The sequence below is a fragment of the Poecilia reticulata genome, linkage group LG21 (assembly GCF_000633615.1).
Source record: "Poecilia reticulata strain Guanapo linkage group LG21, Guppy_female_1.0+MT, whole genome shotgun sequence".
Taxonomy (NCBI): Eukaryota; Metazoa; Chordata; class Actinopteri; order Cyprinodontiformes; family Poeciliidae; genus Poecilia; species Poecilia reticulata.
In genome coordinates, this window is record NC_024351.1 from 12,305,895 (window position 1) to 12,332,532 (window position 26,638).

Below are 26,638 nucleotides of genomic sequence, written 5' to 3' on the forward strand. Positions count from 1 at the left end.
AGCGCCAACCTGAAAGAACCTCGACTGATGTTTGTAGATTGCTTCTCCTTTCCAGTTTAGACACACGGCTCCTGCCGTGCAGATCCCTCACCCCTCTCATCTTCGCCTTTTCTTGTTTTCAGAAATGACGTTCCAGATAAATAAACAGTAGCCACTTATTTATTCTTAGTAAATCCACAAATGCGTTGCCAAGCCTGGCAGATTTTGTTGATCAAAAGAAAAGAACAAATCGATTTATTTCCGGAGGGAATTGGAATCCACAGTCACGGCAGAAATGGGGTCAAGCGACACAGACAGCTGAGGCCTCGCCACCGGACACTGCGAGCGCGCCGTTATGTGAGGTAGATTATTTAATATTCATATTCACGATGCTCACCTCAGCTTTGATTTGTTATTTCTTCCTCCTCTGTCATCTTTATGCAGAATAATAAATACGACTCTGCTGTGCTGTTTACATATTCGGACATGTTCTTCATTCCGATGTGGATATCCTTCGGATAATGAGCCGACTATTTACATTTAACTTTTTCCACCATCCTCACACTTCTCTTTACTCCCCCTGCCTCCCGTTCCCCCCACCACCACCCTTTAACTGTCACTGCCAGATCATTCTCCCCAAATCTCCTTCTCCTTTACCCCCCTCTCACTCCACCCTCCTCCTCCGTCTCTCCCTGGGAGATGAATTGAATATGTAAGCCATTGAAAATGAATGAATAAAGCATCCCATCTCAAACACACATTGGTGACACCTTATTAACCACATGTCAGAAGCACATGACAGCTAGGGCCCACACAGTTTCCTATCCACACACACCCGCCCACGGCCCACACATGTGCACGCAGACAACAATGGAGTTAACTCGCACGATGACGGAGTGAGTGCACACACACACACACATTCAGCCACAAGACTGGCAAACATGGATCTACATAAGCTCACATGAGCTCTGCTCATTAGCAAATGTTGTGGTAATGACTGACATTTAATCAGTCAGACTCAGAGGAGCTGTACTTGATTGGTAAGGGAATTAGACATTTGAAGCTATAAAAAAAAATAGTTATTTAAGGTGGTTTAAACAATGTAAATTAATCAAGCAAAAAAGATAAAGGACACAAACCAGTTTATAAGATATTTCAGGTGTTAAGCTGAACAATGTATATATCTATATTCTATATTGTGCAATGAACATGATTAAGATCATTTTATTAGTAACAATGTCAAGAAAAAAATGACAATGTGCAAAGCTTATGACTGGTTCTCGGGCTAACGGTTTTGTAATGAGTAGGCATGCAATGTTCTGAGAATTTCATGGAATAATGACCCGAGGTAAAAGAAAAATACCAGTTTCACAGTATCGCAGTAGCAGAACAAAGATTTAGAAAAAAACAACAAAAAAGAGCAAAAAACATAAACAAAACAAATTGTAAATATTTCTTATTCTGCTAAAATAATGTATATAATATTAATTTATTGTTATTTGATTTAGTTAGGCAACATTATACAACTAGTTTACAAGCATACATGCTTATTGTGTAAAATATTCAATATTTTTCTGCTGTTTATCTTACATCAGGAGTCTAAAAAGGGTTAGTTTTGTTTTAGAAAGTGAGCCATTTCAAACCTTTCATTTCATTTCTTGTAATCTTGATGATAATCAATTACAGATAATGAAATGGCTCACACGCTTTAAAGCTAATGGTGTGGATTATTTTTTTATGTAGTTTATTTTGTGTCCAAGTTCAATCCTAGTCCTGTTTTTGAACTGAAAGCTTGGGAAATGGTTGTACATGTATGGTGGTTTGGTTGGGCTTAATGGGGGTCATACAATGTCAATAATTGATTTGTCGTTGTATCGGAGCCTTCTGAATTTTAATTAAGCTCAGTCATGTGCCTGGAGACTCCCATGTCCTAAAAGAAGCATTAGTGAACATGCAGCAAGGATTCGAAAGCCTTTAGTTGTAGAAACAATTGTCCTAAGCGGTGCTTCATCAGGTAGAGATAAAAAATAAAATTAAAAAAAATTACCTTACAGATGAGGAAATTCTACATGTACCAAAAACATTTATATCTCACCTCTCACAATAAGAGCCGCAAAGTTAGACACTCCGGAGCCACGCTCTGACTGGGTGACACAGCGATACAAATCCTGATCCTGATTAGTGACTTCTTTGAGGTGGAAGGAGGCAGCGAACCGCCTGTGGTTGATGTTTTTGGTCTGAGCCACAGGAATATCTTCTCCAGTTTTTCTCTGGAGAAGAGACAAAACAAGCAGATAAATCACATTCTGCAGAGGCCGGGTAGTTTAAATGAGTTGATCAAGGTCACATGTCAGTACTGGACCGCACAAACCAGCACACACACACTCTCAACCCCTTCTGCCTCACTGAAAGCAGGTTTGAAGGTCATGACTACAATGGAGCAATAATGAAACCAGCAGCCATTAAACTCTTAATCATGTCAGCTGCTAGATGTATGGCTTACAGTTGCAGTGAGTGCGTGTGTGTCTAAGCGCACAACTCTGACTTTAGCACTTTATATTTAGACGTATCTCTGTAGAATGTCACTTTTAGCTACTGTAACTGTGGCGTGTGTTGCTATTATTTTATCTCTTACATCTTCAACTATTGAAGATTTAGTCGGGACTGACAAATTTTCATTTCATTACAAGTTTATAGATCTTGAATGAAGTTTTTTGTCCATGAGATGCTTAAGGCTTTCTTCTGTGTGCGTGTAGCAGGTTATCCTGAGCTATTCATGTATTATGCTGCTATAAACATAGGTTGCTGAGAGACACTTTTTTCATCAATCTGCTCTTTTCTACTGTCCAGTTATGCAGTAAAAGCATTTATTGCTGCTATTAACTGCATGTAACGTCCGTTTCTGCTAACAGTAGAAGTTACATTAAAAGGGTCTTTCCTTTCCACTGTTGCCAGGTGTTGCCTCTGCAGAGTTATCAACTCACTGCAATCAGCTGTCACCACATGTTCGTTAATGAATGGAAGAATTGCTAAAAACTCACTGACCTGATGCAATCGGTAAGGTTTTCTTAGGGCAAACTTTTTTCCAAATTGGGATAATGAACTGTCCTTGACTGAATTTACAGCTGCAACCTATTTATAGAATGTAGACAGTTAAATTTATGTTATGTGTATAAAACTGGAGTGAACTGACAACTGCACTGGATGCGTTTGTTTTATAAATAAACTGCATTTAATTAAAACTGCAACTGTCAAGCCACCCAACAGGACAAATAAGGATCTCTTTAATCTCACACAATAAAGAAAATATCAGTTCTGTGTTTTAATGTCTAATATTAGCATATCTTTACCTGTACAAATAAAATTTTATTTTTAAAAAGCATTTTTAAAGACAAACATGCACAATATCATACAGATGGAAGATAAGAACAAAGACGATAAGTAAATCATGTTTTATTTGCACCCTTAGGGAAGATCTGCATGAAGTCTAAAAATAAATTCATCCTCTAATGAAGTACCATAATTTCATGCTGAAAAAATTGCTGCAGCTCTCCAATAGTAAACTTTGAAATTTGTTTACTATCCTCACCGATGGGAAAACAAACCTGTGTCCTCATCCAGCATTGTTGTGGCAGTTTTAGTTGTTTCCACCTTTTTAATTATTGCTCCAAAGATGTGTACTGTAGGTTCTGTATGGGAACAGCGGCGTGTGTTGTAGCAGTTTTCTTCATAAAAATCAACACACTGCCTCGCTTTAACGTAATGCTGCATTGTCCTTCTCATTTTAAAGGGTGGCTGAGAGAAACTGCAATCGTTGAGTTAACATTTCAAATTCCTCAACTTAAAAAGGTAGATTTGGGAATGTATTTCAATACATTTATTTAATAGGAATTGCAAACAATAATTTGTTTTTAGGTGAAGACTCCGGCAACACTTGAAGCACCGAGAGACAATTTTTTTAGGAGATTCGGTGAAGTTGTGCCAGACACAGCAATGTGAATTAAAAAGAAAATGTATAAGCTTTTACAGATGAGGTGCTATTAAGTGTGGAGTGTATTGTACGTTTTGATTAGTCTGCAACTAATCCTTTAAATGAGAAAATAACTGGGGACAAAAGAAAATATATGTTATATTATTTTTTTCAGTACCCCATTTCCAAACAAATTATTGTTAATTTTTCGTAACTTAAAACTTAATTGTGTTTTATGTGTTTGATAAACCATATAGTCAAGCTACCCAGGTGAGATAAAAAAAAATACAAATAAAAAAACTACTTTGATAATATTCAGCGTCTCAGATCCACTGCACATATCAGCAGTCTGTGTTATGGACCAAATAAATGTTCCCAAAACATAGTTAATTTAAAAAAATAAATTAGTAGCGTTGTTAATAAATTGACCTCAGAGGCCCAAAAACAGTGTAAAAGCCTATCTTTGTATCTAGGTTAGATATATGTGGTTATTTTTGCATTTCTATTGATTATATTTGCAGTTTTCTTTTCTAGCCACCTGGGGAACAATAGAGTTCATCTTGATGTGTTTTTATGTTAGTGTCTGCATTTGACCTTACCTGTAACCAGAGCTTATTGCTCGACGTGTCTCTTCCTGTAGCGATGCACTGAAAGGTGGCATTTTGCCCGGCATTCACCTCCACGTCCCCAAGACGCAGGAAATGAGGGGACTTATCTGAAATTGGGTCAAAGAAATAGTTAATCTTTTATTCGTGTGTGGGTTTTTTTGTTTGTTTGTTTTTGTTTCATTCTATTTGACTGTTAAATGAGATATCAAACAGCCCAGGTTATTACACCGTATACATTTTGAAACATAATGTTCCATTATTTTTTTGCAATTAGATTTTATTGGAGTTGGAGAAAATCAAAGCACTGAATTGCCCTGAGGTAAAATAAACATCACATCCAGTATACGTAATTTCAGCAGTAACCAATTCTTAACTACAATCCAATGAAATGAAATAAGCTATTTAGACCAAGAAAATGTATTTCGGCGATGACGTTTTTATTCTGGTGGTGTGATTGCAATCATAGATTGTATCTCCTACGGTAACTGAAAACCCGCACACACCCGCGTGTTCATGCAAATGTGCACACACACACACACATGCACATACACACAAACCTGTGTCCAGAAATGCAGCTGTGAGAATGAATGCTTCTACTGTGGAGACTAAGTCCTAATTCCTTTTAGAATACTTGCTCCTTCCACTTAGGAGTCCTGCTGCCTTTAAAGGTCTGAGGATCCTCTTTTTATATTACCAGGGTTTGTTGTCTGGGGTTACCGATGTATTTATAACGACAAGCTCTAACAAAGAGAGAGAGAGACCTAAGGGATAAACTCCAGAAGGAAAAGGTACAAGACACTTTATTTTTGTGACTTTCAATCAATGAAATGCATTAAGACACAGAATTGTCTTGAAAGATTTCTGCTCCAATCAAACAGATGAGCAAACTACGTTGTAATGGCTTTCTTGCTAACATGAGGACCTTCAAGGAACATGCCTGTGGCCTTAGATTAGCAGACCTCTCTGTTAACAGTGTGAGACTGTCGTCACAACTCTTTTTCGCCTCTAGCAGTGAGGAAACACTCGAGCGAGGAAAGAAAGAAGGGGACCTAGGACGTAGCCAGAATTTAAAATGGATCGTCGCTCCAATCTCTTTCCTGTCAGCGCAGAGACAAGACAGTGACTGTTTGCTCTGTGTGTGTCTTTGCACCGTGTGTGCTTCTGGGTTAAACGGGGGGGAGAAAACGCTGAGTGGTCAGAATCTTCTCTCTCCATGATTGCCCTAATACTGTCTCATTTCCCGCTTCACCCTCTCCTGTTCCCTCTATCTTTCTGTTTTCTTTTCCCACAACCCCTTTCTCCATTTTTATGCCTCTGCTGCTTGTCTTTCTCTTTTTGCAGCATCCGTCCTCTTCTGTGTCACCTTCCTACTTATCTACCCGTTCAGCTGCAACAGAAACCATCCTAGGTACAGTCTAATTAGTGGCCAGAGCTATCAGCTTCTATTCAGCGAACTAGGACTAATTGCTGGCATGATAATGACTCACCGCATGGATAGCTGAGCACCTGAATGTCATCTATGGCGATGAAGCCTGCTTTGCTGTCCGACACCTCTGCTTCAAATATAACCTGAGGAAAGAAGGAGTCAAATTTAGCTTTCATTATCTTCATAATTGTCACTGTAATTCCACATCAACTATATGTGTAGGATATATAAAGGAAATAGTTAGCCTATTGTAATCCCACACAGTAGCTTACATAGTGTTAAAAATTGCAAACAGAAGTCTGGGACTCTGTCATTCTTTTAACTGAATTTGTGTTGCATTGTTCAAATCACTACTGTGTGTGTTCCCAGTATGTAATGCTGCATCAGGATGAGTTCAAGCTTTCAGCTTCAAAACATCTTAATAACAAAAATGAATTAAAAATTAGCATGTCATTTAAAAAATTAGCGAAATAGCAAAAATTAGTCCAATCATATAAATTTGATGGGTTCAAGCAGGGAAACTGAAACAAGCAAGTCTTTGACTTTGGCATTGGCAACATTTTCTTTTCACCATACCATACTTTTCCAGACTCTATAGGAACTGTCTGACATAGAAGAAAAGAACCAAAGCTCAGTTTCCACATTTGCAACCTTCACTCCAAGAGCTGCAACAAGTGCTTGGATTCCCCGCCAGTTTATTATCTGACTATCTAAAAAGCTCATTCTCCTCATCATTCTTACAATTACTCTCCCAGATTCCGCTGTCACCGTTAAATGGAAGTCCATCTCCCTTCGTTCTTTATTGTTTCATCAACATCAATTTCTATTTCCTCACTGTGATTTTTTTCCCCCTTTGTCTCGCTTGCCATCTGTGTTCCAACACTGTTTGCTCAGTGTGGAGCTCTGTAATGAACAGAGAAGAAAAGCAATGGGAAAGAAAACGAGGCAGTCATCAAAAAGAGCGGCAGAGAGAGAAAGAGAGCAAAGGGGTGAGCAGTTGTTGTCATTCATCACCTCTAAAGGGAAATCTGCCGTGAACTGTTTACCCATAGCTTATCTTCTCTGCTTGTCACAGTCTCCCCCTTTCAGTCTCCCTCCCCGTCCAATCTATCTTTTCTCTCTCACCTATCATCTTTCACTCATAGCTCACTGCAGTGCCTAGCAGAAAGACATCAGCGGACTTTTAATACCATCGTCTCAACCTGCTTGACAACCAGCTAACACGTCTTCTCCGCCTTGATTCTCCTGATCATTTATTGCTCTCCTTATACATTTTTTAACGGGGCGTCATAAAATGTTCTCACTTCTATGTACATTTATGTAAGCTGACAGGTGCTATATTTAGCGTGAATAACTGTTTTGGGCTAAAGACATGTCCAAAGCTGTTCATCAAGGACATTTTGAGGGAACTCAGAAATGTAAAAGTCATTTTTAAAAAAAAGTTAAGCTCAAGAGTTTTCACAAACACTTTGTCATCTAAAAGACTTCAAACGTTTTTGAGCTATGATCTGTTACTTTAAGAACTTTGTTAAATATATTATCCAACCAAATTACCGACCATTTGTTGGTCCCACAAGAGTTTATCCTCACATGGACGCGTTGCTAAGTACATTCTTACTCTGTCTGATTGATAAAACATATTACCGTATTTTCTGGACTACAGAGCGCACCTCACTATAAGCCTCATCCACAAAGTTTATTAAAGAAAAACTGGAAACGTACATATATAAGCCGCACTGGGCTATAAGCAGCTGGTATCTCCGCCGCTCTCGGTTTTCTTAATAAGCCTCCTAAGGACGCAGCCCTGCGTCTCCAACGCCGAACCATGGATTCGTTCACGCCAAGCTTTACGTGCAGCGGCTATCCATCTGTACTGCCAGATCGATAGCCCTCAACTTAAAAGCTGCATCATATTAACTTCTTCGTGTTGTTCCCATGATGAGGGGGCATGAGTTTGAAAACATTTCTCCATCATGCCTGCTGCTAGCATGTGCTTTTTCTAAATGAAAATCAGCACGTTCTTCTTTGATTTCTAATTCTGACTTCCAATGATTCACTTCCTGCTAAAGAGCCCCCTGGCGGTTGAAGACAAATCTGCAGAAAAGCTGCATGGTTCAAAGTGTAGAAAAAAAAGTGGTGGCTTATAGTCTGATAAATACGGTATTTTATTTTTGCATTTATTTTATCTTACCATATTCTCTTGGGTGACTTAAACAGCTCCAACTTGAGATCTGAATCTTTGATAGTTTTAATTATCAAACCACATCTTTTGGCAGTAAAATCTTTAGTAAATCATGTTTCACATCACTCCGTCTATTTTAGTCTCTGATAATATCTTCTATGATAGCTTTTGGAACTGAAATAAGTTTTATGAAGCCTGCGGGTCACTGCAGTTTGGCAATAAGTTATTCCACCTCGCTATTTGATATAATGATGCATTTCATCATCAGCCACAAGATCCCTTAAGTTATGGATTGGACACTAGTAACTTCTGATCATCCAGGTGTCAAATATTTGCGGACTAGCTGATCTCATCATTGTGCTTCAAGATTATCGATAGCACATGTTTACAAGTTCTCACACAGGCAAAGCTGCTCTAAAATGCTGAAGGCAAAGGACTGACATATCATCACTCCAGAGTGGAGCTTGGCGAAGGCATACATCCTCTTATCATTCGGTTGCATATATCACTTTGATGTATGCATCTACGGGCACTGAGTCAAAAATGTTTTAAAGCTGCAGGGAGGAGATATTTTTCATCTCATTTTATAGTGTGAATTCTTAGAAATGTAAATTTGGTCCCAGACACAGGCTGCCTGTACACACAAACTAATATTAGCCAAAGCTAAACAACAACATCAAAATGTTCTAGCAGCAAAACACAGGAGATAGATTTCTAATGGCGAGGCAAAGAAAAGAAAACCTGACCAGTGCCTCAAGTCAATAATGGCTACAGAAAAACAAAAACTATTTAAAACAGAATGTAGGTGCAACTGAAACTGAAATCAGTGTGTCATTCCTCTGCACTGACATTCCTAAAAACAAAGTATTTCTTGACATTAGAAACCCCTTCAAAGACATTTGCAGATACGACTTTAGCACACATAAAACCCTCATGCGTTGCATAAATATACAAAAAAAATCTGGTATAAAAGATTAGAAATATTTCACATTTTGTAAGAATTTCTGATGCGTTATGAATCTACACAAAATAATTCAAAAGTACGATTGGCATTTACAAAAGCAATGAGCTACAGATGTCACATGCGCTAGTCGGTCCAAAATATTTTACTTTCTTGAGTAAATTTCATCAAAAAGTTTAAAAGACTCAATGTATGTAACTGTATGTCTATTCTATCATTTATATCCAAATGGAAGTCAAAAATCTGTAACTTTTTATGTTTCTGACTGAAATTTATTTTAATCTGATCCATTAAAAAATGTGTGCGGTCCCACATATGGAGGCCTCACTCCTGACGTGGCCGTCACAGGTTCGATTCCCGACCTGGTGACCTTTGACGCATGTCTTCCCCCTTCTCTCATTACCCACTTTCCTGTCAATTCACTATCAAATAGAGGCCACTAGCCAATAAAACCTTTAAAAAACTGTGTTAGAGAAGATATAACTGAGTTTGAAGAACAAAGAGAGCTGGACTTTGAGGTGTATTATTAAGTCACTTCTTCCATTAACACACTTTTCTGTTTTTTTTTTCCTACTAAAGTGCCCATGTGACTGAGTTTAACTGTGTTTCTTTCCAGGACATACTAAGTGCTTATTTTAACTGCGTTTTTACTGATTCTGTGCAATGAGTTTCTTCAGTTAGGTACATTTTTAACTGGTGACATGAACTAATGGACTAAAATTCATTACATTAGAATTTGTATTAAAGTGGACTGCATTTAATTGGCATGGATGCTGAATAAGTGACTGGATTATATTAGGATGAACTGGATTAACGTGAACTGTATTTAGAATGGATTTTATAGGATTCGATCCAAATTGTGCCTCCTTGTTTTCTTGAGGTTGCATTTTCTGTGCATTGGTGGAGTATAAGTAAAGCAAACTGAGTATCACAATTAAAGCAATTAACAAAGCAACTTAGATTTACCCTCAGAGTTAGAGTTGATTCATTTTCTTTCTTAATGTGATGACAATTTTTTTTCTCTTATTTAATAAGCTCAACTGTGTTAACTTGTAAAATGTTTGAGAAAATTCAAATGAATATCCAGCTCACCTGAGTTCCAGCTGTAACGATAAAAAAAGGTACGAGGGGAAAACAATTGAATGTGTTTTTGGTGTTTTGGGAACTTTTCTCAAAGAGGTTGCCAGCATGTTGCTAAATTTAATTCTAGCTCAGTTCTATGCTGACAAAGCTGCAACAAAAAGAAATTCCACGCACATCTGCAAATCACAATTTTGCACATAAATAAAGTAAAAAGGTGATGTAGTGATGCTTTCAGCAAGACAATAAAAACACAATCATGGAGCTTCAATGGACAAAATACGGGGTTCAAAGAAATGTCTTTTTCAAGGTCAACTGTGTTGTCATATTTCTATATATATAAAAATACAAAAATACTAATGTAAAAGCTCATTATATTACTCATTCCAAACAACAAAGTACTGAAATTGAAACAGTTTCATGATCTTGAGAGAAAAAGTTCTCATGGTTGAAGTAGATGAAATAATGGCAACATTGATAATTACCACTCCAGGAAAAAGCGATGTGTAGGTGTTTGTGGTTTGTGTGTTCATCTATTTCTGTCTCCGAGGGTACAGTACGTCTACACGAGAAAAGATTTCCCCCGGAGAAATCAGTCAAGCGAAAGCGCTAAGATAGACGCGTGTTCAAACACGACAAAATAGCTTCATAACCTCAGAGCCAATAACCTGCTTCAAAGTCTGAAAACGTTACATGCGCCTCAGCAAATGAAGATGATTATGTTCAATTAAAACATGTTGACACATGGGTTTCGAGCTGGTGAGCTCCCGCCACAGTCAGAGGAATGAGGGCACCAGATGGGCCATTTGGGGGACGCTTTGCACTTGGCCTTATAGTAGTGGTATACTGTCCCCAGGCTGTGTGTGATGGCTTGATCTATATTTATGCCTACAAGAACATTCAGCACCAGGATACCCTGAAAACATGAGCACATGTGTCAACAACACAATTTAAGAAAGAACAAAACAAAACACACGCACGCGCACACACACAAAATCAGTATAATGGAACCTAACGCAATGGTCCTGCAATGCTCTCTTCTTTTGAAACCCATTAATTTCACATCAGGTAAGACAGGTGCTCATTAGAGATGCATAAATAACACATACAAAAAAAAAATATTAAAGGCAATGTTGGTTATGTCAAAGGCAAATGTGACGACATGCTCACAAGCACGCAAACACATGTACGCATAAACACACACCCTAGCCTAATCGTCACCTCCTGAGACTCAGTCAACACAAATAAATCAGCAGCCTGCCTCACAGCGTAAGTATGCGTCTGCATTTGTGTGTGATGTGTGTTTTCACATTAACGCTACTGGATATGAATCATTTTATCATAGCCCTTGGCTGTAACTCACAAATTTACCTGGTATTCATTAGGCCAAAAGGTGGACACGGCAAGTTCAGCTTTCAGCCAGCCTTTACCTGCAGAACATAATTAGAGCCAACATGAGAAAATGAAACATGCACAAAAGTGCAGATCAACGGAAGAAGCGGAGCTTTACCAGTGTAGGACGTTACGTTCCATATTGGGTTTGCCAAAGGACCTTTGTTTACCTAGAAGTAGTACAAAATACAATGTTTTACAGGAGTCACCCAAACGGCACATGATTTGCAGATTTACAAATTCAATGACAAGGACGTGATGGTTTATTTTAGGTAAGAGCTGGCTACCAGTGTTAGCGCTCAGTGCCAGTATGAAGGACAAACTAAAGCAGCACGTTAATGTAAGCATTTTAGTTTAAAATATTGTTTAAATATTCTAAAACCATGAAGCCATTGTATTGTTATTCATGGTCATCAGACTGTGAAAAGCTCCCAATGGATCAGTTCCAGTTTGTATCATGACATAAGGCTGCAAAATATTAAAAACATTTTTTGAAATTACAGTAATTTAATATAAGTACTGTGATGCTGATAGCAGTTGTAGTATATCTATTATCTTCTTTACAGTTTTTTGCATCTGCGCCTCCATCAACTGCTGACCTTCCACATTTTGGTTAATGTCATTCGTGTGAGCATCTGCTGCAGTTAGACTCTGTCCAACTGACTAAATATTATGTTAACATGAAAAATGCAAGTTCAAAACACTTCTTGTGAATATATTGCGATGTTTACATTGTGCCACCTGAACAAAAAATATTATCAATTTAAAACTTCTGAAATCTGACAGAATTAAATAAAAAAGAAAAAGTAAAATAAATATTAAAACACAATTTAAGAAAACAAAACTTAATTTCACTCGGAACCAGAAAGTGAGATGGCCTTTTTGGTTTATCAGATTCATGTATTATTAGGATATTAATTATTTTTCCTTTCCTTTTTCCAAGTCAGCAAATGTAAGTTTGATGCACAAAATGTGGGAATATTTTACAAAAAAAACAGATGATATTTTCCTCTAAGTTTTTCTTTGTTGTTATTTTAACTGGAGGGACTCTGGTTTCCATCTACAATTGGGAAAAACAAAAGCTTTCATTTGCTTAAATTAATGCATTCCAGCTCATCAAATGTAACCTAAGGGAAGAAAAAAAATTCCTCACAGATGGTGGTTAAGGTTTACATTTGTACTTAATTTATACTTTTTTTCTCCAAGGGATAGACAAAAAACTAAATAAAGTAAAGCAATCATTCTCAGACCATTAAGCCGCTACGACCGGAGGCTCCTTCACAAAGGTGGGGAAAAACTAGACCAGTTTCTGTGGTTTAGTACTCAGTACCTTCACCAGGATGTTAAGGGTTCCTGGGCTGGAGCCATCAGGACTTGTCAGGAGATAGTTGAAGTCGATACAGTGAGTGTCGTTCTCTTTCATAACTGGCAGCTGGAACCTGGCCTTCTCCCCAACATCATACTGAGAAACATCCACAAACATGTAGGAGCCTGAGTGCAGGAAAGGACAAAGCACAAGTACAGTTAAGTACAGTCTGAAGATCAACATCCCAAATAATCAGACAAAGTCAGAAACTTGTGAATGCAAGCCAAGAATGAGTTCCTTTTTGTGACAGCTGTTTCTGTTTGTGCACACAATACTTATTCAAATCCAGTGCCTAGAGAGACTTCTTAATGGTGTCCTCTGAGGAGGCAGTTTGTGTGAAGACAGTCAGTAGAGTGACTGTACTTGCCAAGAGTGGGCTGCATGCCCACAGCTTGTCTTGCATGTACCTACATGAATAAACCCACTGCTCTGTGTAGGTTCTTTTCAGCATTATGCATAAAAATTACCCAGAGAGCATTTCTCAGAAAAACAGCAGTAAATTTAACCAATGACTAACAGACGTCTTTCATTTGGGACAAACAGGATTTAAGTCAAAGTCAGCTTATCGTTGTGTTTTCCATCTGCTTCCTGGTTCGTTTTCTGATAGATACCCTTAAGTCATTGCCTCTGCAATCTAAACATTTTTGGACTTTTTCTTGAATGCGCTGGGTTTGTGCCGCTGAGACAAAAGTTTGATTAGTTTTAAACAAATCTGTGACTGAGTTTGTTGTGTTAAAGAAGCATCTTAAAGGGACCTCGTCAATCAATAAAGACGCTCAGTTTGAATTTTACATTGATCAGGTTTTACTGAAACTGTTCCATAAGATGTTAAAATGTTAAATGTTATAATCATAATATATATTGACATAATTGCCCATATGCTTAGTTCACAAAAATAAATTCCCTTACTTTAGATAACCTTACAGTTTATTTAGTAACTATGCTAGTGCTGTCTCTGTACAATATTAACTTTGACAAGAGAACTGGTTAAAAGTGAATACAGACAAGCAATTTTTTAACAAAGCTTAAATATGGGTTTCTTATTAAAATAAGTTGGTGAGAGGACGGCTTGCTATTTTGGTCAGAAAAGTCTTGAATCTCATTCATAAAGGAGTCCGTTTCTCTGGATGAGAAAATTAGTGAATGCATTTTAGACTTTGGTATACTACTAAGCGCTTTAATACTTTATATTCCCAATGGACCACTGCAGAAAGTGAAGCAAAAAAAAAAAAAAAAAAACTTAATCTGGGTGCACAAAGAGCCAGCCCATCCAGATGTTCTAGCAATCAGCTAAGACCTTCACCAGATGTTGCTGCTCTGAAATATGATGAAATGCAATACTTCCCTCCTTTGTATTAATTTGATAATCTAACATTAGCTGGTTATATATGAGACATTAGCGAACCAAATTATTTTTCATTAAAGGCTGTATTTGTTCAGCAGAAGCAGCACGAAATACACAAGATAACACTAAGACCAGTTTGTAACGGCATTTTCCATTTATTGAGTTGAGCCATTGGGCTAATCTTTGACTTTCAGGAATAAAATACATTGTCTGTATTAAAAAGAAGAATTGAAAAGATTAGCAGTAGAGCGAGGCAGATGAAAACACCATATAATAGGACATAATTAACAATTACCATTAAAATATGTAATTAAACACAAAAAAAGACAAAATGCCGTAAAATAGGCCTTGACGATAACAAAAGTTGTTCTATTTTAATTGCATATTGTTCTATGCTCTATACAGTAGTCATAAAAACAATTGTGATTATGAATTATTCTTTAGCTAATCTACTGTGATAAAACACTCCCTCCAGAACAAAGCGGAACATTGTGGGCTTTCAACAAAAGAACACAAGCATCTAGTTACGGACACATCTTTCACTACTGTAGTTATTTAAGTAGCTCCTTCTACTTGATTTCTCCTCTTCTGTTGTTGTTAGTACCAACTCAAATGCCTACTTTTGCACAAAAAACAGCTGAAAGGTGTTTCCCTGTTTATTTGTTACAATAAGGTTACTTGTAGCTGTCACCAAAAGTCCCAAAAACAAAACCAACCAGGAACTAAACTGATAAACATCATTCTTATTTCCTACTTTTTGGCACTGATGCTAAAATGGTTACAAGAGAAAAGTGCCATTAAGATAGCTGCCAGCTAAAAATACTTCTATCAGTTAGAGACCCAGATATGTCAGAGCTCACACAACACTGCAAAATATAACCTTTGGCGCCTTACCAAGTTATTACACTGCCTTAAAAATATATACATATATCCAGCAAATAGATAAACAGTGTGTTGAGTGATGTTAACATTAAAATGACTTCCAGTAGAAGTCCTACCAATGACCTACAGAATCACACTAAAGATAACAACTAACCTGGGACAAAAATAGCAAGGGAAAATGTGGGTAAGAGACAGTTCATGAAACTAGACGCATTCAAACACGATCTGTGGCATCCAAGCTGACTTCAGGATGCCAAGAACATCTGACACCTCAAGTCTGCCAGTTTCTAAAATGGCTGATGTCTTTGAAATGCCAAAGTCGAAAATGGGTCCTAATAGAACGATGACATAATGAGCCTGGAAAAAAAATGCTATGACAGCCTTAAGACCTAAATGTGTCACAGAAATAACAGCTGTGTGGCAGTGATATGGAGAAACAATACAATTATTTGTTTAGTTGAACTATATTTACATTAATTTGATTTAGTTGTTTTTAATTTGTTTCTCAAACTGCCAATTATTTTTAATGAACAAAAGAAATGAACGTTAACTATCTGGTGATATGTATGCATATGAATTTCACTAGTTCAAAGGCAAAACATGATCAATGTTTGTAATTAAAACCAAGCCAGACAAAATGCTTTGCTTTTTATAGCAATGATGGTCACTGGAATACATCCACATAAAGCTCTTCAGTTTTCTTTTAACTGTGTTGCATGGGCTATTTGCTTTTATGGGCCAAATTCATGAAATTGAAAACATGCATCTCAAGTTCAGCAGATGGGAGGAATTTGCACACATTTTGGCTTTAAGAGACTAAAGACGTTGTCCTCTCTTCAGTCACAAACACGTCAAGGCCAGAAGAAATCAAAGTGGTGCAGAAAAACGTTTTTGGCAGCACCCCTGCCTCCTATTTACTTCTTCTGCATCAAACTTGTAGTARCTTTTCTACATGTACCCAAACTTCATGGCCTAAGTAACTCTAATCGTGCTCCTCGCTCCAGCTATATGATAGCATAAATATGAGGGCTTTTTTTATAACTACAGTACACACATCCAAATCCAAGTAAAGAATACAAAAAATACAGTAAATAAATAAGTAAGCAAAGCAGGATACATTTCAACAAGCTCTGTCCAAACAATCAGGCCACAGCCTTGCTGATCTGACCAACATTCAACGCTCTTAGGGAGGTGAACAAAGGCTAATTGGACTTAGCAGCATCAGTGCTCCACAAATCAAGCTTTACTTTGACTGCACTTCAACTGACACCACCATCATTAAGTTTATAGTCAAGGTATACCAGAGAGGCTGTCAAAGCAGGTGGCTTTAATGCTATTTTTAATGATGTGTTGATGTGTTGATGCATTTCTCGCGATTCATTATTAAAACATCTAGTGACACAGTCACAGTTTTCATCTTTGTCTTTCTTTCTCTCCTCCCTTATTTGAGAAATTGCTATTGAAAGCAAGCGGAAAAAGAGGAGACTTGGAGAGAAAGGCATGCCAAATAGGTTTAGAGTGTTACTGGCTCACAACATTATGAGTCGAGAGTATCTGCTTTAGTCTGCTGAGCCTCAGAGTTTCAGCCTGTGAATGTTCAACTGGCGCTGCGCTCTTTGCCAACATAGCTTCCCAGCCCTCACCATGGTGGACTGCCAGCATCAGCCCCCAGCGAGATTACATAGATGAGTTTTAGCTCTTAAAAAATTTACTAACCATCCATGGACACTTAACACACTTAGCACTGCCTTTGGTTCAAGCAGTGATTAGTAAGTGGGACAAATAAATCTAGGTTAAAGTAAAAAAATTGCAATTGCAAACACATTTAATTTAAAAAAATATAAACTACCTTAAAAGATTATTAATTGATTAATTGTCTTCTGACATCACCCATCACCTTTGAGACGCCAAACCTTCACAGTGACACTATAAGAAGACTCGTGGAAGTTGCTAATCTGTTGTTGTGCTGAGTATTTTTGGAGCTGCCTTTTCAAATTTTGCCATGCCTTCAAGGAGAATTTAACAATCAGTTCCAACATAAACATAGCTGCCATGCCCATAGGCCAGGCATTTACTGTCATAACTGAAGACTTTCCTCTCTGGAAAAATCCTACTTAAAGGCTGCGTCTCTAATCCCCTCCGAAGTCTCATTTCCCATTCACTCCAACCACTGTTCCACACCCGGCTGGCATTATTAGCAGCCGGGTGTCAATAATGCACCCGGCTGCAAAGGGATCAGTTCATGATCCTGTACCTTTAGGCAAGGCAGTGAACCAACATCTCCAAGCCATTAACCTGCTTTGCAATCCCTCCGACCTGCTCATCCCACAAGGTTCTGGAGAAGTTAATGCTATGTTAATTCTAGCCATAGCAGATCTGCTCCCCTGGGAAAGGTGTTTAACCTCGCCGAGGTAGCAACTCTGCCTACGCTGCAGAGTGACACCACTTGGTATTTATAACATATAATGCAAGGCTGTCCACCAGTGGATATCCATGTTTTCTCATAAAGAAAAAACTACTTACTAGACACCAACCCACATTTCTAGAGAAAAACCTAAGTCTATGTGAAAGCTGAGGAGAGAAGATGTTGAAATGAACTTTTCTTTAAATGTCAGCAAAGGTGGGTTGCCATGATAACAAGCATCAGAGATAAACAAAATCATTACATTGTCATGGTAACAATGTCGTAATCTTCCCCAACAAAAAGAGGACATGAGGAAAATTAAGATAAGAAATGGCAAAGAGTGAAAGAAACTTTAACAAGAATATTTTTCATCATGTTTTGCTCTTAAAGATCACTGCTCCAACATCTCTACTTCTTTCTTTGAGATTTTAATTTGATAAAGCAAGTTATTATTTGAACATTGCTCGGCTAGTTAATACTAAAACATTTTTCGTTTAACACTGCAAAGTAGGCAACCTTGCCTGTTGGCCGCTGTTGATTAATGACCTCATATTCTGTTAATTAGACACTCGGCCCTGAGGCAGAAAGATTTAATTTCCCGTTCATCATCATTGCTGAGAGAAAAAAAAATCAACTGATTGAAGAGGGGCAGAGGAGAGAAGGAAAGGACAAGAGAGGAGAGTAAAAAGAAGGATAAGAATACTGGTTTAACGTAAAATGTCTGCATTTCAAGCCAAAGCATGCATTATAATATACGAGCAGAATTCGGAACAAGTTTCACAAATATAAATATAATTGAACAGAAGGATTTTGTCAGGCTTGGTAAAGTAGTTAAACTTGTTGCTACCAAAGTAAGGCACAGTAAGAGACTTTCAGAGAAGTCATAAAACATAGCCACAGGGTTTACGAAATGATTGATGATAGACACAAGACAAAAATGAAAGCATACTATGTTGCCCTGAAAACATGAACTTATACAGTATTTTCTCTTTTACTATTAGTGTCAGGAGGGACTTTCCTAAGTTAAAACAAAAAAGAAAGAAAGAATAAAAAGCTCATAAAATCATATGAGCTGACTCTTTGTGAAGGAATCAATGTTTTAAAGCTCTTCAACATGTCAGTTCATTAAGTAAAACGTTAACAATGCTAAATATGTTAAGTACACCTGTGTTCATGCATCACATTTACTCAACCACTAAAATGTTCAATCACATTGTTCCTAACATTTAACGTCCCTTTAAAAAGTGGAAATGAGAGTTCAGGCATAACCTTCGACTTCACTGTTATAACAACTAAAGTGAAGGATGGACGTTTCATCAAATATCCATAAATAACATTTTTCAAAATATAGATATTTTTCAGCTCTAAAGAATGACATTCATCATAGGTGCAATCAACACCTATTCTATTTTAAACTAATTAATCCAAGGACAGACGGATGTTATTGAGAATTCTTAGATTTATTTTCTAAGAGTTCAATTGTATATAGACATTTTTATTCCAATATTGTAGTTGTTGATATACTGCATGTAAATTATTGGTAAAATAATATAAATGTAATAATTTAACACAACTTAAATGTAATATATACATAAAATTGGACGGTACCTTGTGGCAGGTCTGGTGAGACGTATGGCATTTCTTGGGTGTTGATGTGTGTCCAGTCAAAGTCATCGTAAAGGTCTTGCTGGTAGTCGCACTGAGAGAAACCCTCGTCAAACGTACAGCTTCCTGCAGACAAAAAGACATAATAAAGTTGATTTAATCTGAACAGAAAGATGGCTTGCAGAAATAAAAGTTTACTTTGATACAATATTCATTTCACGCTCCCTCTTTGATTCTTTCCCGTTTGCTTTCTTTCGACAAACGTCTGTTTGCCAGAGCTCATTAAAAAAACCACCAGGAGTTCAAGCTCCATCAGTCATCACTCAAGGCCAGTCAGGATCACCTCTGACTCAAAGCAACAGAGCCTTCAGCTGATCATCTGAGCCCATCACCACAGCCCTGGGCTAACCATGTGTGAGCTGGCCGCCTCTGGCTCCGCCTTAACAGGAAGTTGGCTCTAACACAGAGAGACGTCACTTGTCCCTGACAGCTAGCCGAACCGATCGACCCGCAGTGATATGTGGCTCATGCTGGTAATATCGCTGATAGGAACAGCATGCTGGTCACTACTAGCTATCTGATTCATTGACCTAGCAGTGATGCAGAGCCTGTGTTAATAAAATGGCTGGAAGACACATGGATAAGAAAAGCCTCAATACCATCTGATTCAAGTCTTTGCCAGTTAGCGAAAGAGAGGTGTCCTTTGTGTCCTTCATGAGCTAAAGTAGTTATGGTTGGCTTGTAAAGATTTATGGAGAAATCTTCAGATTATTTTTAAATTCTGCAAAGTGAATGATGCCCCGTTTTGCACTGATGGAGACATCTTGAGTGTGCATGTATATTTTTTCTCATCTGTTCAAAAATAAAGGCATAAATGAGTCTTTTAATATTGACTGAATTTGCTTCTACCATAGCTGCTTGAGCTAAGGTAGAAATTAGAAGTGGCTCTGTATTTATAACAGATGGATTGGCTGGTAGCTGGAAACAGACCATTTTCAGGTTAACAAGCCTTTGACCAACTGGTCACATTTAAATGGCACATCAAACGTCAATAGGATGTTAATTTGTCCCAGACTTTGGAACATTTCATTGAAGAGGGAAGTGGCAAATGCACCTGGAATTTACCTGGAAGGATGAGTTATGTTGCCTTGTTTTGTCCTTTTGAGCTTCCAGGCTGTCTGTAATAAAATATGCTGGATTTTGGGAATTTTGGCAACCTATTAGAAATCTCAGAGCCAAGGATATGGTCTCCACTCTATAATACATAAAATGAGACTGCTGTTAAGTAAGTAATCCCAGCTGTTTTACAATGACTGCTTTTATACAGGGTGACGTCGCCTCTCCTTTAAATACAAATAATTAATAACCAGTCAGGACAGGAATGCTTTTAAGTGAAGTATTCTGAAACAGGAATTGACTAAAATCAGTATGGACCTTTGTAATAAAACTGATAGATCCATTTTTAAAATAACATATACTTTGTGTTGAACAAAAGCCATATAATCTCAGTTAAAAATAAGGCAGTCAAACATGAAACCATATTTGTAGCCCTCCAACCTCAATGTTTGCACATTTACATAGAAAATGCACAGCAAGAATAGCATGAATGTGAGGCTAACATCTTCGAAACCAACATAAAAGTTGAATGTTTTATTCCATTGTTTAAAAACTAATTTCTTCCAGGAACTTTTGCTTTTGGAGTCTAAAAGTCATGAAAGTAAACAAAAAAATAATAATAATAATTCATATTCCATGTTTAAAGATGACTGAAAAACTACTATAGACATAGGTTCGTGGGAGGAGGTCACCTTTAAGCATTATCAGCAACCAGTACTGTCAGCAACATAAATCTCATGGTATTCATTTAGGAGTTAAAGCTTCACTACCTGTGTCCTAAAGCAAATTGTGGCGGATGTGATGGAGAGCAGAACGACAGGCCCTCAGATACCCTGCTGATCCGAGCTCCTGCTGCAGAGGCATAGCAAGAGGTGACAGACGCCGCCAGAGGAGAAACAAGTTAACATCAAACTAAGCGACTGTCTTCGGCTGGCGGCTGCGTAGCTCGCTGTGACTCACAGCCTCACATGGACACTGGATCACATTCCTCTCAGCGACATCCTTTAATTCAGCTCCTCTTTGTGAAAATCAGTTCAGTCACAATCAGTTCAATTAAGTCTTTGTCACGGCAAGTTACCAAAAGACAGGACAAAGGGAGTGCAGCGTATACCAACATGATGACTTTTTCTTTCTTTTCTATAGCAAACGATTTATCCTATAAATAAATTTACAGCTTTTGGATTAAGAAAACTGACATTCTCCACTTTTGACGTCAAAATGTTTGTGTCCGTGTGCATGCTGTGTAAAACTGCACGATCTCTTGGTCCCCAACAGTGTGTGTCGGTTTACATCTTGCTGCCATGCAGTTCTCTCTGCGTGGTTCAAAAGAGCAACGTGTGAAACGCTGGTGAGGTTGCAAGTAGAGTTCCAGAAACATTTATTGGAAGAATGCAGATTTTGGGGCTAGAAAACCAGTGGGCAAACCTGGGTGAACACACCATCAGCACAATAAACCATCTTTCAATTGCAATATTCCTTTTTGTATTATCTGCATTCAAATGGATTGTTATTGTATTCATTTTTCTTGCCTGCTTTGTTCGACATGCAACTCAAAGTTTCTACAACCTATCATTGGAATCTGTGATAGAAGGTCACCCTGGACAGCAGTTTATTACATTGTTTACCGGCACATCAGAAAAGTAATCATTTCGATTTACACTTTACTTTTGGTGAGCTAAAAGCAGTAGGCTCTCAAACTTGTACTGTTTTTACATAGCTATGACACATCAAATACAAAAGGACAAATAAACTAAAAATCAAACCAGTGTTTTCATGTCTTTTTTTTTTTTTTTTTTTTTAAATATGATTTTGTGCAAAATTGGAACAAATCTGTTTGGCCATGTTCTGGCATTTTAGGGGCACTTAACCTTGGTTTGTATTGTATACTAGAGAGTTTTTGGTCTTCTTCCACCTCTTTAACGTTACCTTCAAACTAAACTGGCTGGATTTCAGCAGACCATGCTTTAAATTTCTGCACAGACTTTGTCAGAGGTGTTTCACCTTGGCTCAGCAGAGAATAAAACATTCCAGTGCTCCAAATTTTCATTCACTGGGTTAAGGAAATTTGTTCAAACAAAGAAAAATCCTCAACTCTTGTTTGGACATCTCAGAATGACATACTAAACACAGTATGCATGCTTGTGTGTGTGCGTGCGTGTGATTGAGCTGCAAAAATAGCATGACTATCTGCACATATACAAATATCAAGTTAGCTCGTGCATGGTCTCAGTTAACACTCCTGGCTTTACTAAATGTGTAGCCAGCAAAAGACAACACAGAATCACTGATACATGCATCTGACAGCAAATCCATGCTGCCAATAATGAGCCAAGCAGACCTTGAACTCATGTTTTGCCGTAGAGGAGGAAAAAAGAGTGAACAAAAAGCCAAAATATTAAACTTTTTTTTTTTTTTTACTACTTAAATTTGGCAGCAGGATATCTTTTTAAAATCATATTGCTGTTACTAAATCTTATTTCTCACTTTAGTGAAGCTTCATGTTCCAGTTTTTGTTCACTTAGGATGATCTAAAAATATTTTCCACAATGCTTGAATACTGAATGGGATAATTTTGTATTACTTAATTTTTCAAATTTGGAAGAGTACATAGAATAAGATCACTGCACTATGCCTTTAAAATTTAAGGTTGATAATGCCATGGCATGTAAGCTTTTAATCTTTTTCTAAGCTTTTAATCTTAATTAACAATATTTGAGTTAATTGGAGGCACGCTTGTGGATGAATTTTAAGCCAACACCTCAGACACACTGCTGCCTTGTGTGATTTCATGAAAATTAAAATTGGCCGATCAATATATCAGGAAGAGAACCTGGGAGAACTCCAAGCTTGGTTCATCCTTGCATACTATTCCTATACAACTAAAAGTGCCAAGTTCATCTGTTCAGACAATTAAAAAGGACTGAAAGCCACTTAGAGAGGAAGAAGCCAACTCAACATGATGGGTCTTCCAGTGGACAGAGAATCTAAGAATATCACCAAATTTTTTACAAAGTTATTGAAACAATAAACAGTCGGTAAGTGTGCAAGTCAGCCATCAGAACTGATTCAGTTGCACTTGTTCTGTCAGGAGGAATGGGACGAAATGTGAGCATGTGAGTCTGATATCTGGCACTTTGAAATAATTTGGTAATCTTGTCTGGCGTATAACAGAAAAAATTCTGTCTGTCAGACATTGAGAAAAAAAAAACAGCTACTGTAGGATAAAACATCATTGGAAAATGTGTATTTTGCCCTCATGAAAAATTTCAAAGCTTTATTAGAAGAGTTGGCAACACTGGCTATAAGGTTCAGCCTTTTTGTCCAGAATCTGCATTTTTCAGAATGTACTAATGGAAAAATGTGGTATAACTAATCTTTACAACAGCTTTCAAAGTGCATGCATATGCATGAGTACTTGTCCAGATGGGTCATTATTGCCACCTTCTCCTACATTGCAAGGACACACGTGCACACCCGCGTTCGCGCACAAACACACGTACAGGGCAAGAGAAAGAACGAGAGAGAAACACACGGACTGCATGTTAATCACTTCCTAATCAGCTTCTCTGATTGGTCGTCTCACTAATAAAATAATGGTGACTCATTTGCATAATAAAATAATTAGAAGGACTTGATAAAGGCTCAAGGGCAGAGACAGGAAACCATACACACAGCCACTCACACATCCACAACGACACAGGATGGCTGCAGTCTTCTCTAAAAGACTGCTGAATGGCATCAGACAACATCTGCCACCATCACTCAAAATCATTTTGCGTTGATTTGCATTGACCTCCACCTACATGAGGTGAAACAAACAAAAGCGCTTTCACTAAAACTCTTCAAAAACATTGATCTGTATGTGCCCTGGGGGTCTGGAGGGAGTCCTAGGTGGTAAGAGGGGCATTTCCCAATTGTTAGTGTAGATCAAGATTATTACTTGGCAAGGACCAAACGGTGTTACAATGGATAGTTTGATTAGTTTTTGCTCCCCCTATAGTAATCTCACTGATCTGCAGAAGAGGCAGTATTAAATCAGATCTAACAACTGCTGTGTATAAGCAGAAGTGTCATTTTTTTCAGGAACATCCTTCAGAAGGTCTAAGCTAAAAACTGAACTCATCAAATCTAAGAATCCAAAGACAACATTAGTTTCTTGGTGCAAAATAATCATACTGGGTAATGTATTACTGAAACTAAGACTGAGGGCAAGGTGATGAAATTATATAGGTACAGTGATAGTGTGACCTTGATCATATTTTAACTATAGCAGTTTTAAACTGGTATGACACTGTACTTGGCTCTAGAGTCTTACATTTATTAAACATTTGGTCACTTTTCAGATCCCACAGAAAGACACATGTCTACAGCTGGAGTAAAAAAATTTATGGATCCATTGCTTCTAATAAAAATATGCTATTTGTATTTCTTATACAATAATAATAACAGTAATAATAATAGGCAGCAGGCTGCACAGTGGCGCAGTTGGTAGAGCTGTTGCCTTGCAGCAAGAAGGTTCTGGGTTCGATTCCGAGCATCGGTCTTTCTGCATGGAGTTTGCATGTTCTCCCTGTGTATGCGTGGGTTTTCTCCGGGTACTCCGGTTTCCTCCCACAGTCCAAAAACATGACTATTAGGTTAATTGGCCTCTCCAAATTGCCCCTAGGTGTGAGTGTGTGTGTGCATGGTTGTCTGTCCTGTGTGTCTCTGTGTTGCCCTGCGACAGACTAGCGACCTGTCCAGGGTGACCCCGCCTCTCGCCCGGAACGTTGGCTGGAGATAGGCACCAGCAACTCTCTCAACCCCACTAAGGGACAAGGGTGTAAAGAAAATGGATGGATGGATGGATAATAAGCAGTCATAAGAGGCAAATCAGCAGAAATCGGGCTCTGAATTCTGAACAGGGAATCTGTTGTAAAGTTACAAGTTCATGGAGATTATTAGCATGCAAGAAATGCAACTTCAATGAAGTCGAGTTCACTACATCATTATGTCAGAATAACCTTCATGACCCGAGTGTCTTCAAATAATGATACTTTTTTTATATCAGTGCAACTTTTTTTGTATCTGTTCACACTAAAAATTCTTCAAAATCTCAGAGGACTGTAACATTGTTAGAGGTCAGCTGGTTGAAAACATCTTCACGTTTTAGCCCTGATTGTGAGCCAAGATGAAAACGTCTAAATCTGCTCAGGAATCTGAAGGGCCCAGGAGAAGACGCACTATCTCACCCTCGCAACAAATTCTGTCTATAATCTACATAAAGTACAAACCCTCTGCCTCCTTCTCACCACTCTGTCTGTCTAGTATTTATCAGGAGAGCTCTGTTTCAGTCTGCTGGCAGAGATGTTATCACCGGAGAGCAGATAAGACAACATGAATGAGGGAAGGTGAAGCAAAGGGGAAGGGTACGGAGGACGAGGAGGGAAAATGTAGCACTGGGACAAAGAAAGGGGGGATTTCAAAGGATGAAGTGTGACTATTGTAAAAAAGAAAAAATTAAATAAATAACTGAACTGTTCTTAAAGATCCAATCCAGCTACAATATAATCCTCATTTTTTAACTACTGCAATTCTGACCTCATAATTKTGAGAGCAGACCTGAAGAAGTCTTAAATTGGCCAAAAACAGAAACATTCAAATGTTCTTTATGTAGTTAATAACAGTAATGGTGATAATAACATTATTTTGGTACCTCTCTACTCTATGGAGCAACAAAACCGTCCATTTGCTTTGTTTTTTATCTGTGAACATGCTTCACTAAGTAGCCCTGAAGCTGACCATCTCAAGGACACTAATAAAGCTGTACCTTATCATTTACCCTATGTGTCGTCCCTACTTTTTATTCACTGTCTCTGCCTCTTGTTCTCTCTCTCTGGCTGTTTGAGAATAGGTGAAATTAGCCTGAAATGATACAAGGTGACATCAGAGAAGCATGCACAGGCACACACATAGACAAGCTCCCACTTGTCACGCCTCAGCGGACCTTGTAGCGCAGCGCCAAGCCATCAAAGCCAAGACCCATATACATACACACCTTGGGTGTTAAAACATACACGCCGGCTCGCGCAATCACACACTTAAAATGCACGGCAACACACCGGCATGCGTACGCACGCAGCCGCACACAGCCGCACACAGCTACACCCATGAACGCTCAGTGCAGTACTTTAATTGGAAGTGCTGAAGGCTGGAGAATTTCTCCTTCATCTCACAATGTTGTAATTGAATCTGAAACTTACATATGTGTGAGTGTGTGCTCGGCTAATTCATGGCTTTCCATTGACAGCAACAGTAAAAACAGAAATGTGTGTTTGTTCTT

General features: G+C 38.1%; 1 protein-coding gene across 15 annotated transcripts in view; it reads right to left on the reverse strand.

Moving 5' to 3' along the window:
* Positions 1-26,638, reverse strand: part of ptprk (protein tyrosine phosphatase receptor type K) — a 102,421-nt gene that overhangs the window by 41,482 nt on the left and 34,301 nt on the right. For all 15 annotated transcript variants that reach the window (XM_008397408.2, XM_008397421.2, XM_008397419.2 and 12 more), the window contains 7 exons: positions 19,204-19,326; positions 12,929-13,089; positions 11,717-11,768; positions 11,578-11,636; positions 6,045-6,126; positions 4,549-4,664; positions 2,075-2,249 (listed from right to left, as the gene is read on the reverse strand). In XM_008397408.2, the coding sequence (XP_008395630.1) occupies positions 2,075-2,249; positions 4,549-4,664; positions 6,045-6,126; positions 11,578-11,636; positions 11,717-11,768; positions 12,929-13,089; positions 19,204-19,326 (768 nt within the window). The remainder of the gene's footprint in view (positions 1-2,074; positions 2,250-4,548; positions 4,665-6,044; positions 6,127-11,577; positions 11,637-11,716; positions 11,769-12,928; positions 13,090-19,203; positions 19,327-26,638) is intronic.